Source organism: Uranotaenia lowii, chromosome 2 (assembly GCF_029784155.1).
Source record: "Uranotaenia lowii strain MFRU-FL chromosome 2, ASM2978415v1, whole genome shotgun sequence".
NCBI classification, from domain to species: domain Eukaryota; kingdom Metazoa; phylum Arthropoda; class Insecta; order Diptera; family Culicidae; genus Uranotaenia; species Uranotaenia lowii.
The window spans coordinates 140,111,304-140,125,393 of record NC_073692.1 but is presented as its reverse complement, the minus strand read 5'-3'; the positions used below and the strand labels follow the sequence as shown (position 1 = coordinate 140,125,393).

The following is a 14,090-nucleotide window of genomic DNA, read 5'->3' as shown; positions in this document are numbered from 1 at the left end:
CATAAATAATCAACCAAATTTGCATCAAAATTCAAAATCAGCAAGCTGTTTTCCAGACCCTGATGGATTCAGAGTTAGCTGATTTCCTTGGTTTGGAGGGATCAACAGAGCCATTACAATTAAGATGGACCTCAAACATCGTGCGTGATGAAAATTATTCGAAGCGTGTTAAAGTCGCCATTGCCGGAAGAGAATTTTCGAATAAATACCATTTCATAGTAGCTCGTACAATTGCGAACCTTGATTTACCAGAGCAAAATCTACCGTACGAGAGTCTGGTTGGAAAGTATAGGCACTTACAGAATTTAGAAGTGTCTTCATATGGGAGAGCGAAGCCACAAATCCTTATTGGTTTGGATAACCTAGAAATGTTCGCACCTTTAGAGAGCCGTATAGGACATCGAGGACAACCAATCGCCGTAAGATCAGTACTAGGATGGTCGGTTTACGGACCTATCAGCTCCGGTTCTCAACACGGTGGCAGAGTTAACGTTCACTCTTGTAACTGTAACGCAGATTTTGTACTTACAGATCTAGTGCGCCAACAGTTCGTACTCGAAGAAAACATAACGTTTCACGGCACACTCCCCCGATCAAAAGAAGATACCCGCGCTCTTGAAATCCTCGATCGAACGACCACTTTCAAAAATGGAAGGTACGAAACAGGACTTCTTTGGAAGAAAGAAGAAATACACTTCCCAGACAGCCGGCAAATGGCGATGAGTCGCCTGAAAGGATTTGAAGACAAGCTGACGAAAAATCCAGAACTCCGATCTAATGTCCACGAGCAGATCAAAGAATATATACGCAAGGGCTATGCACACAAGACAACGGAACTTGAGCTAACGGAAGTGCCATCCGAACGTGTGTGGTATTTGCCACTGAATATTGTTAGCAACGCGAAAAAACCCAACAAAAAGAGGTTGATTTGGGATGCAGCAGCGATAGCTAATGGAGTTTCATTGAATTCAGTACTGCTTAAGGGCCCAGATCTCCTTGTCAATTTACCGTCTGTAATCTACAAATTTAGAGAAAAGATCGTGGGCTTTGGAGGCGACGTGAAAGAAATGTTTCACCAGGTGCGCATTAGGTCAGAGGACAAACATGCTCAGCGCTTTCTATTCCGGTTCGATCCTGAACACCCACCTGATGTTTACACGATGGATGTTATGATTTTTGGGGCCGCCTGCTCACCATGTTCTGCTTTATATGTAATGCAACTGAACGCCGACAACTGTCAAAAATATTACCCTGAGGCAACAAAAGCTATCAAGAGCAATACTTACATGGACGACTATTTTGATAGCGCGGACATGCCGGAAGAAGCCGCTAACAGAGCAATGCAAGTCAAATTAGCTCTTGAGCAAGGTGGCTTCGAAATGAAAAATTGGGTGAGTAATAACAAATGTGTTCTATCAAAGTTGGGTGAAAAAATTACCCCGGAAATAGTTCCCCTTCCGAATGATGAAGCAGGCCATTCTGAGCGCGTGTTGGGTATAACGTGGGACCCAGTAAAAGACAGATTTTCTTTCCCCATCCAATTCTCCGGGGAACTGACTCGATATATCGAGACCAGCGAGAGGCCCACTAAAAGAACAGCCCTTCGTTGCTTGATGAGCCTTTTTGACCCTCTGGGTTTACTGTCCCCTTATATGATACACGGAAAAATAATCATGCAAGATCTCTGGCGAAGCGGTGTTCAGTGGGATGAACAAATGCGCGATGCAGAATTTGAGAAATGGACTCGGTGGACTCGTTTACTTAAAAAGGTGGACGAACTTACAATTCCACGTCACTATTTTGGTGGAATCGCAGTCAACGACACCATTCAACTGCATATTTTCACGGACGCCAGTGAGTATGGCTACGGATGTGCAGCTTATTTCCGGATTTCCAATGGAGCTCGTGTCGTCGTAAATCTAGTGCGCGGAGTTTCGAAAGTAGCTCCATTAAAACATCTATCTATCCCTCGAATGGAACTCCAGGCAGCAGTATGCGGTGCTCGATTGATGTCCAACGTTTGCGATGGACATTCGATCGAGATAAAAGAAAGGTTCATCTGGACGGACTCAACCACTGTGCTTAGCTGGATAAAAGCAGATCAACGAAAGTATAAACAGTTTGTTGCTGTGCGTATCGGTCTGATACTATCGCTTTCCGAACCGGAAAATTGGCGTTGGGTACCGACCAAAGAAAATATAGCCGATTGCCTGACTAAATGGGGAAAAGATACAGAACCTGAATCGAACGGACGTTGGTTTATGGGACCTTCATTCTTGTACGAGAATCCGGAGATTTGGCCGAAACAACGATGTCATCGAGAAGATCCAACAGAAGAACGAAAGGTCCATGTTCTTCTACATCTTCCGCAATTTTCCTCGCCCTTGATAGACCCCTCTAGAATCTCTAAATGGAATGTTCTAGTGCGAACCATAGCAACTGTGCTCCGATTTATATCAAATTGTCAACGAAGAGTTAAAGGATCGAATCCGTGCTGACCGAAGATAAAATGAAAAGGCTCGTCAAACGATTCGTTCCCTCAGTTGTTGTACCGTTGAAACAAACTGAGTACAGTCGAGCAGAAACCGTATTGTGGCGTATCGTCCAACTGGAATCATTTCCTGACGAAGTTGAAATTCTTACGAAAAATCGTAATCTGCCCATGGCGAAATGGGCGAGAATCGAAAAATCTAGTCCCCTCTATAAATTCTGCCCATTTTCCGACGAATATGGGGTGGTTAGAGTCGAAGGAAGAACAGCTAACGCCAAATATGCCAGCTTCGATGCACGTTTCCCGATTATTCTGAACCGAAATCATATCATCACTCAACGACTTCTGGAACATCATCATTCAACATTCGGTCATGGTAATAGAGAGACCATATTCAACGAGCTTCGTCAGCGATTCGAAATAAGTAAGCTACTTACAGCTATCGATAGAGTTGCAAAAGGATGTCAGCGATGTAAAATAAGGAAATGTGAACCACGAGCGCCTCGAATGGCACCACTACCGCAGGAACGTTTAACCCCCTACGTCAGGCCGTTCAAATATGTTGGGATAGATTATTTGGGGCCGATTGAGGTGACTGTAGGTAGAAGAAGAGAGAAAAGATATGTAGCAGTATTTACCTGTCTCGTTGTACGAGCTGTACACCTTGAGTTAGCATACAGTCTCTCAAGAGATTCGTGCATTATGGCAATTAGAAGATTTGTACAAAAAAGAGGCCCACCTCTGGAGATTTTCTCTGACAATGGAACCAACTTTGTTGGTTCCAGCCGAGAATTATCAGAACAGGTGAAGCATTTACATGAATATTGCGCAGATACGTTTACAAATGCAAGCACCAGCTGGCACTTCAACCCTCCCGCAACTCCCCACATGGGGGGAGTGTGGGAGCGGATGGTGCGGAGTGTTAAATCGGGTTTAGAAGCGCTCGACGATGGGAGAAAATTGAACGACGAAACGTTAATAACTGCTTTAGCTGAAACAGAAGCGCTGATCAATTCTCGACCGCTTACGTATATGCCTCAAGATTCCACCGAAGCACTTACACCCAACCATTTTATTCGAGGATGCTCTTCTGAGGACCATGATCCTCAACGAGATTCGATCTGCCTGGGAGAGACCCTAAAGAGTAGTTATTTGAGATCCTTGTTTCTGGCGAACGAAGCCTGGGCCCGATGGTTGAAAGAATATTTCCCTGCACTCAACAGACGTCCTAAATGGTTCGAAGAAGCGGATCCTATTAAAATCGGAGACTTAGTTTATTTGGCCGAAGGTCCTCGGAGAACATGGGTGAGAGGAAGAGTAATAGAGTTACTCCCGAATCGTGACGGAAGGATACGGAGAGTTGTTGTGCAAACAGCAACGGGAAAGCTGAAAAGAGCGGTGGCGAACTTGTCAGTGATGGAGATAAAGGATAGTGAACCTGGATCCCACCGGAACGAGCTGGAACCTGCTTCACGGGGAGGAGGATGTTCTGGCATCACTGACCCAGACGGCTGTACCTGAAAACACGCGATTATTGCTTTTTTATGACAGATTGAGTTAAGAGGAAGTTTAGAAAAAAGAGTCTAGAACACAGTGTTAGGAGCAAGTGAGGTGAAATCGTTTCTAGCTGAAATTTATTAAATTAAACACTTAGATACTTGTGAGTATATCTCTATTCGATTCATCAACTTATATAAAAGATTATATAAAACTTTTCTGTAGGCTAACATTTCTAAACACCATACAAGCACACAACTAGGATTGTTGAACAATCGATTTAGAGCTATTTTAAGGTTAGTCAACCATGCGCTCAACTATAAACTTTGATTATTAACATAAATTGTATAATTCAGGATCACCCAAATATACCTAACTGCTTCCATTACTATACCTCTCAAATTGAGGAATGCGAGACATAATGTAGGTATTAATCATTATTATAAACCCCAACTTATATACTAAAATAAATACTTTTTTTTAGCTTTGAGCTACTGTCTACAACTGCTGCAAAGAATCTCGTTTATCTATCCGAACATCCAAAAATGTTGTATTCAACTGACCAAAATGTGTACCTAGTGTAAAAGGGATTGTGTTCTTCCCTTTCACACTCGAGATTCAGTGCAGCCCCTTCCCGTTATAAGATTCAACTCAAATTAGGCATATCGCCTTCAGATGATTCCCTTGAATTATCATGGTCTTTTTTGCAAGTGTTTTAATTTTCAAGTAGGTATTTATAAAGACGAACTTAAAAAGTTAAATAAAACATATGGTGATTTTTTTTATAATCTGACAGGTTTGCGCCGGGGGTTTTCGGATTTTCTCCGAAATTTCAAATTTTGTTCGTTTCAGCACCAAAAAAAAACATGTATTTTTGCAGATTCTTAAGCCTTTTATTTTTTGAGTTAGATAACGTTTAAGTTTTTTTTGAAAAAAAAATTAGCCTCTTTTCAAACGCCCATAATTTTGTCAATTTTCAACGTAGAATAAAAAATAGCACATTAAAACGCATTAAAGTTTTACCAGCTATCCAAATGAAATATTAACAAAAAAATTATATATTGATTCTCGGTGTAAAATTAAGTAAATATGTTAAAAACAACGTCCAAAAGTACCATCTGCACCACCAAAATTTTTGAAACAAATTTCATTTTTTAGTCCTATTAAATTCACAACTTTCATCTGAAGACACCAAAGTGGGCCAAAAATTTCTTCAGGAGTTATAAAAGAAACAGTTACAATAAATCTCTTTTTTAACGTCAAAAACTAACAATTTTCGATCAACTGCACTCACATATAGGGACTTCTTCTCCTATCGTACGCATGTGATCCGGGAGTTAAAAATCTGCAAAAAATACCATTTTATAGCCGAATTAGTTTTACAACTTTCACTTGAAGACACAAAAATGAACCAATCACTCCTTCAAGAGTAATGGAAGAAATAAGGATCATAATGTTTTCTTGTGCCCGCGTCAGGGTATAACGATTCTTGCACAGTCACGCGCTTATACGCAGAACACCATTTAAACAAACGTTCATTCTCAAGCATACCCTAGCTATTTTTTATTTTACGTTGAAAATTGACAAAGTTATGGGCATTTCAAAAGAGGCTAATTTTTTTCTAAAAAAAACTTAAACGTTATCTAACTCGAAAAATTAAAAGTACAAAAAATCTGCAAAAATACATGTTTTTTTTTATGGTGCTGAAACAAACAAAATTTGAGATTTTGGAGAAAATCCGAAGACCCCCGGCGCAAATTGTCAGATAATAAAAATAAATCCCCATATCCTAAAATTAACGCTAAGTACACATTTTGGTCAGTTGAAAACAAAATTTTTGGACAAAAAATTTTTTTTTCAGGAAAACAGCTTACTGATTTTAAATTTTGATGCAAATTTGGTTAATTTTTTTTATTTTTTACGTGTAGTATTTATTTCAAACAAAATTAAAAAATATAAAATAAATAAATTTTGTGAAAATTTTTGGGCTCAGAATTAATTTAAAATCAAATATTTGAAAAGTGGACTTTTTTCAAAGATCGCGTTTGCGGAACCTCTAAATATGATTTTTTTTTTAGTTGGCTCAAAACAAAAGTTTGGTCTCTAAATTATAATCTACCATTTGGAGGGTAAATCAACCGATTCCCAGACAAAATGCAATTTTGGACAACCCTAAGCCGCACACATCAATTTTCACCAACAACAACATACGGAAAAAACAACAATATTTCATTATACTTTCTTCAGCTTGAATTTGAAAATAATTATCACCACTTTAAATTTCGGAACTTTGATTTGGCAGTGTTTGATAAATCTTCATAATATTCTGAAAATTATAGTGAAACTCATACACTTCCTATGAAGAAGGTTACTGTTCATATTTTTTTATTTAATTTTTGGAATTTTGTTCATATTTTCGCGAAAAATTTCGAAGATTTCTCAAAACTTAGTTCGGCGACCTGTAATTGAAGATCATTTATAACATAATTGTGCAAATAAGATTGATAAACAATTTTTGCGATATCAAATTCATTCTCTTGAAATTTTAAGTGAAGAATCCAAAAACAAAACATCAAGTTACAAATATTTTTTTCGAGAAATCTATGACCTTCCAATGAAAGATCGTAGTTAGTCGAAATTATTTTATTTGAGTACAATATTCATTGTAATTTCCGGATCTCTCGAATACTTTACAATTTTTTTGCAGATAGGTTGTGACATTTTACTTGAAACAAAGAACCTATAATTGATTTGAAAATAGCAATAACCCCATCTCATCAAGGGATCTCGCAAAAACAGTAAATATGGGATGAATTGAATATTCAACTCATGATGCTAAATAGGATCTTTCAAACAGTCTTTAATTCGGTGCACAATTTATATTTTTGTTTAAAAAGGTTCCTAGTTATGTGACGATCGCCTAAACTGGACGAAATTCTGGGGAATTATCTTATTTTATGTAAAAAAAAAATACAAAGAATCAAATGGTCCACACCGATTTTTGATAAAATGACTTTAAATGCCTCAAATGATTTCCCCTATTTTTATGGTGTAATGGTATTTTTACCATGGTAGCAATCTACTTTGCTACAAAACACTCAAATTAATTTGACCTACTTTTTATGTTTTAACAGTCGTTATTTTTACATAAAAAGTCAGGTTAATCTGAGTATTTAGTGGCAAGATAGATTGCTACAAGCGAAAATATACAATTACAATCGTTCGGTGTAATCCAATTTTTGGTTAAACATCAAAAAGTGATTTATTTTTCCATTTTCCTCTCCAAAAATAATTTTCAGAAATTTTCAGATTCTAAATTAGTCAAACAAAATATAATCCATCAATTTACTTTATAGATTTATACGTAGATTTATTTATTCTCAAGCTAATTCAGTCGTTTTCTTGAACTTATATCACTAAAAACGGCTATAATGTCCCAACTTTCCTATTTTATTTTTAAATTTGTACATTAACTTCACTGTAAAAATCAAGTAATTAACGAAAAAAAGCAAAAACAAAATAATTAAGTGAAAATTTGTCGCCGAATCGAGTTGAGTACATCACTTTGCGCTTAGTTTACGAGAATATCTGCAATCACCCCGATTTCCCCTTAAACCAGGGGATATGTTGAAAAAAAAATCATTATAACAAATGACAATGCATCAAAACATGCACAAAAATTTATGAAACAGGTGTAAAATTGATTGCTGAATCGAATGATGTACACCACTTAAGGCAATGCTAAAAAAAATCGTTAAAATAATGACAATGCATCACAAAATTTACAAAAATGATTGAAACAGATGTCAAACTTAAAACTAAATCGCTTCAGCCAATATTTTTACATGACTAAGCATGGCGAATTTGACTATTTTGTGACAAGGTAGATTGCTATCATCGGAATTATTAAGGATTAAGGATACAAAAAAAGTTATGGCCAACGGGCCAAATAGTTTTGACTTTTAAAGATCCCTGAATTTATGAAAACGTGTTTTCATTTGATTTGCATAAAGATCAATTTTTGCTGTCCGCTAGCTTCAAAATAAGACAATTTGGGTGAAAATCTTGGCAACCCTTCACCTAACCTGATTTTTTTTACATTATCTTTATTGTATTTATTTACTACTAACTCATCTTACGACTGACTATCCTAAATTTATAAAGTTCCAACATGTCTTGTACACGCATTTGTACACGCATTTATTATCATCATCAACTGTATTGAATACCATTTTTAACTCGATATGTGCGATATGTTGTCTTCATTTTAGGGCAATGTAGAGCAAATGTCTTTTCGATGAGAGATAACCCACTGAACCTAACTTTTCTAGAAATTCATGCTGAAATTTTTGTCCGACAACTGAGAAATATTGCATTTTAATTGAACCTCATATGATATCTTATTGATCTGGATACGCATCAACATGTGGAATAAAGGCCACATTGACATAATTTAATTTCTTTTCACACAAATTACCAAATAACTCAGAAGAATTATGAAAATAATGTAAGAGTTAGGAAAACTGGTTAGTGTTGATTTAAATGCTTATCTTAATCTTAACACTCGAACATTCATATAGGTTGAAACCAAAACCAGTTAAAATTATAGGAATTACTTTTAACTTCACTTTCGATTAGGGTCTATATTACCCGAACTGAACCTTCTCGATGCGTTATCTCAGGAACGGTTGAAGCTAGATCCCAGTGAACATTTTGGTCTGTATATTTCAGTTGTTTCTGAGAAATACACACTTTTGTACAATTTGAAAATGTTGTGTAGAATATTCTACATGAGCCTGTACGTACCAAAGTGGAGGCAATATAAGGACCAAATTTTGCTCACCATGAAAATATAAAATTTTGTATTGCGTTTTCAACTATTTGATAGCAACATTGCTGAGCGCAAAATCTTAGGATTGTACAGCTTACAATTTTCTATTGCCTGTCTTACAATTTGATTACAATTTCCTTTTGCAGATAGCCTGAGGTTTGTACAACTTTCTTCACCATTTAATACAATTTATTGTTACTGTATCCCAAAGCTATTATATTTTTCCCTTATTACGATTTTACTATGAATCGCCGTGAACATAAATACAATAGAGTATAATGTTTACTGCGAAAAAAAATGAACCATATAGAACTTTATGTGTCTCTTCTTCCTCAGTCTCGAACTCTCAACGTTCCGATCTCTGTCCTTCGATGCTTCCTCGGCGCCATTTCATGTTGATACAAACAAGCCAATTTGTTCATGTACAGTTGAGAATTCCGTTTAAAAATCAGTTGATCGTATGAAATACCACTGACTGCATCATTTTAGACTACAAATCTATTTACAGATGGCGATTTTTGATATGCAACTTTAACCTATCTCATAAACGATTCTATTACAATCAATAAAAGTATTCAGCGCTGTGCAATCTCAGCTGATTATTTACTGTACTGTTAAACGATTCGACAATCTGCAATACATAGATGCCATGGGACAATTTGTGGGAAAACAGTGAATCTTTTTCTGTTGGAGATGTCTTAGAAGCAGCATCTGATTTTAAGGAATCGTTTATCACAGAACCAGATTTTTTTAAGCGTCGCCTGTGTTTTTGCAAACGCTGACTGTATGTGCCACTTTTTTCATTTTTATATTTTTTTTCTTAATTAAAACTGCCTTCATTTTTAAAACAAAATTCGACAAGGATTTCCAATTTTTGAAATTGTTGACATAAGATGATTACGATATTACTAAGCATTGGAACTGCATTAATAACAATTATTTACCGATTAAGTTTTTCTCAATAAGCGACTTTGAATGACAAGTACGAATAGATTGTTTAAATTCCACTATACGATGCTCTTACAATTACCGTACGACCTTTCATGGAAATAATATGTCATCATAGATCGCAAGCATGCATTGCTTAATTGTACTGTGGGATTAAATATGGATCCTTACACAATGCTATTGCGATTCAAAACAACTATATTGATCTTTCTATACGATTAAGAAAATGTTGTCGTATATAATGAACTATACAACCTATAAACGATAAAATATAACTTGGTTTAGTTACAACATGATGTTTGTACAATTCCAATATAAATTTGGATGCTTAAACAATCTACAATGAACACTACTTTATGATTTGTGGTTATCTGGGATATTGTGTGTGTTCGTTTTAAAAAAAAAATTGATATTTTCAGGCATTTCCTAAAATTCCCAAAAAAGTTTTTTGACTGGCATTTCTAAAATAACCCAGCAAAAAAGAACAATAAGCCGGTTTGGGTTGATAAAACAAGGATTATTATAACATAAACAAAAGAAAAAAACTATCTAACCGATTATCATTAATTATATCATTTTGAAATCGTCCAAATTTCTGTTATGAGATGCAAAAATTTTTTTTGATTATGATTTTGGTGGCCTTCAGAAACCGACCTTAAAATCTAGGTGTCATTGAAAAAGGGCACTTTGCTAAGGTAGTAACGAAACCACTTTCATTGATATGAATTCAAGTTTATAAGAAGATGGTCCACTGCTGGTTATTTCATTGTGCATTCATTTAAAATCAAAAATGATTAATTAATTTTGATCTTGTATTGTCCAGATTAATTCAAACTTACCAGACTTTCTTGCCTGGATATTTGACACAACATTTGAAGAAAGTTAGGTCCGGCTCCGCCCGGTTTCTTAGATCTTTAGTTTCTAAAATATATTTAAAAAAAAATTCAAATTGAGTTATTGAATTATCACTATCTAAAAAAAAACATTTTTTCTAGGGCAAGTTTTGACGGTGTTGTGTTAATTTTGAAAAGACTGTCATACCTGTTTTCAGGATTAAAAATTTACGCATTCCAAATTATTGACGATAGGCGAAAACTGGCTTAAAAAATTGTACCCTTTCAAATGATTCATGAATAAATAAAGAATGCAACAATTTAAAAAGGATTTTTAGCAGTATTTGCGGTAGTTTTGTAAGAAGTACTAGCATGAATCTGCTTCTCTGGTGAGAAAGTTAGAGTTTTTGTGATTCTGGCTTTTGCTTATTTTGAAAGCCAAAAAAAAAAATCTTATCGTTTGATTACCTCTCAACTAACCGATTTTAGTTGTTTGATTTTTATGAAGAACCTGAAATGTTTTGTTCAAATTTCGTCAGCTCAGCTGAAGCACACAAAAAATCAGTGAATTCTGAAGCAGCAAAATCAACGAACCAAATTGTCCCTTATTCTTTTCAAAAGGGAAATATTGTATTGAAGATAAAGGTTTTAGTCTCCAACTATATTTATTAAACGAGGAATTGGTGGGAAAAGCTGACCGATATATCGAACGAAAAAGAAATGCGATAACTGATGGGGGATACCATTATTGAAATAGGAATATTTCTTACGAACAACGTTAATTTTTTTCTAAAACTCCCTCTGTAAGTTTGTTTAACGAGACACAAACCAAAATTTAATAGGCAGATATAAATTAATTCTCGTGCCAAAACTAAAAAGCTAATAAGATTAGGTACTATGTGTGTGTGTTAACACATACTGATTGAAGAGAGTTGAGTTGAAGATTGAAATAGAAGTTCGACTAATAGCAAGACCTTAAAATTTATCAATGTTTTCAACCCTCCCACCGATCAAAAGCTGATTGCACCATCTTCACAAACGCATGTAACAATCATTCAATAATGTCACTCAGCTATTGACCATCTCGCTCAATTGACTTGAAAATGTTTTCCATATTTTTTCGGCAAATGCTTTAATCATCTGTCCCAAGCGATCTTCACATGCACTTCCTTGCAGTCACCGAAACATTTCGATCAACAACAGCCGATTTGAGTGCTCATCACTTTTTAAATTATGACGCAACGCAAAATGCAGGAAATTTCCTTTGAACGAATGCTTTCGGAAGTATGATTGACGGAAGCTCCACAATTGATGAGATGATGCAATCAATGGCAGCTTCGAAAAACCTTTTCAATGGTGATGAGGAAGTTTTGAAAATATTGGAACTGATCAGTTAATGAGGAAATGAAGCGCTGCGCTACTCGATTAAATTTTTATTTATAATGGCTTTCGTTTTAAAATCGGTGGCTTGAGTAGGTTTGCACCACGGGGTAGTTGCTAAAAATGACACATTTTCCTTAAATTTCACTTCCATTTCTGATTTCGACCGAGTGTCATGCTCAATCAGAAAAGAAACATTGAAGAAAGATAATTCAATCCGTTGGGCACCAAATTACATCATTATTGATCGAAAGTACAAAGCGACAATAAATAATCGTCCATTTTCCCACAGTTTTGAAGTGGAGATAATCACGGTTTAGGAATTGATCGTTTCTTTTTTGCCATACCAGTCATAATGATAGTAATTTGATGAATGGTAAGTGGAAATTGCCACCTTGTTGGGTTCCTTCCTACTAACGGTGGGGGCCTTTTTAAGGTTGATGTTGTTTGACACCGCACGTCGAGGGCAGTCGAAAATGTTTGATTTTGAAGTCAACTATTTTATATAACAATAGCTGACCCGGTGTGCGTTACTACACCTTTCAAAATCAAATGAAATTTTCAGATATTATACAAATTTTAATTGTTTTGTTGGCATAATTTTAAATCAAATTATAACATCATTCATAAGCAATCGCTATAAATGAGAGCTGCAGCTGGAGTTTCGAATTGCAACACAATGATAACTTAAAATTATATTCTGAATCTTGATCTATAAATTTGTGTTAAAGATCTGATAATTATAATCCGCTTTAAAAAAGGAGAGTCTCAAATTAATTGTATGCAATAAATCTAACTTATAAAATAAGGTTGATTTCGTTTGATACGTTGTAGATTTATGCAAAAAAACTGATAAGAAAGCCCTCCTGTCCTTCCTTTCACCCCCTGCTGAATGGAGGTCGTGATCTTTAATAATCATACCCATTTTTTTATCGTTCCCAAAAATCCTCTTATATCAAATGTAGATCCATTGATTGATAAGTTTTTAAGCATTACAACAAATTTTATATGGAGCCCCCTCCTTTCTTCCCCTCTCTATACTGTAAAGCATAAGGATCTATAACAATCATAGAAATATATCTCGTAATCAAATACCATTCCAAGCCCTATTTGTTTCCATTTGTTGGCTTCGTTAGCATAAATTGAGAACTTATGCTAACAAAATTGTATTGGCCTCACCTCCCTCTTCCTATGTACCTACTCACAGAAAGAAGGATGGTGTGTCAGATATTCATAGAATCATACCAAAATGATTTTCCATGTAAATTTTTGTCCTTTTCTCGGATTTTGTAAAAAAAAAGTGAAATGTAAGCTTTCCTCTTACCTTCCTATATTTTCAATTCTATCATCCTACTGCAAGAAAGGAATTGTTTCACATAGAAAAATTCCTAGTATTGATATACCATCCCATACCAAATTTGGTTTTATTTGCGTAGTAAATTCTTGAGTTATGCATAAACTTGAAAGGAAGTACCATCCTCCTTCCGTTCTCCCCATTGAATGGAGGGGAGAGCTTAATATTCATGAAGTATTTTTCGTACTCATATACTCTGTGATGCCAAATTTTTCTTTCCGCTGAAAAAAAGTGGGGCTTCAATTGATAATAGAAACATTTTTCGTATCTAAATACCCTTACATGTCAAAAATGGTTCAATTGGCTCGATCAGCTCTCCAGTTATGCTGAAAATTGTGAAGGAGAACTCTCCTCCCCTTTCCATCCACCTTTTTGAAGGAGTGAGGGATACCAAATATTCATAGAAGCATTTCTCGTACCCAAATATCGTTCCATGCCAAATTTGGTTCCATTTGCTGTTGTAGTTCTTGAGCTATGCAGTCAAAATTGTATGAAACTCCTTCCTCCCCTCTTCCCTCTCCAAGCTGAAAGATGGAAGGGGTCTCAAACAATCATTAGAACATGTCACGTTCCCAAATACCCACCCATGCCAAATTTGGTTCCATTTGCTTAATTAGTTTCTGAGTTATGTAACAAATTATAAAAGAGGCCCCTCCCCCCTTTACATCTCCCTACCGAAAAGAGGGAGGAGTCTCAAATAATCATAGAAATTGTTTTTGTATCCAAATACCCTCCCATGCCAAATTTGGTTCTATT

The 14,090-nt window shown here is 35.7% G+C and overlaps 1 protein-coding gene across 1 annotated transcript; it reads left to right on the top strand.

The window, feature by feature from the left end:
- Positions 1-368: 368 nt before the first annotated feature.
- On the top strand, positions 369-2,498 carry LOC129741906 (uncharacterized). The gene has a single exon (XM_055733720.1). It carries the CDS (start codon positions 369-371, stop codon positions 2,496-2,498), a length of 2,130 nt encoding a protein of 709 aa, XP_055589695.1.
- The last annotated feature ends 11,592 nt before the right edge of the window (positions 2,499-14,090 follow it).

Bases quoted from the DNA above. Each gene is read 5' to 3' on its own strand.
- LOC129741906 (XM_055733720.1), top strand. From the start codon at position 369: ATGTTCGCACCTTTAGAGAGCCGTATAGGACATCGAGGACAACCAATC.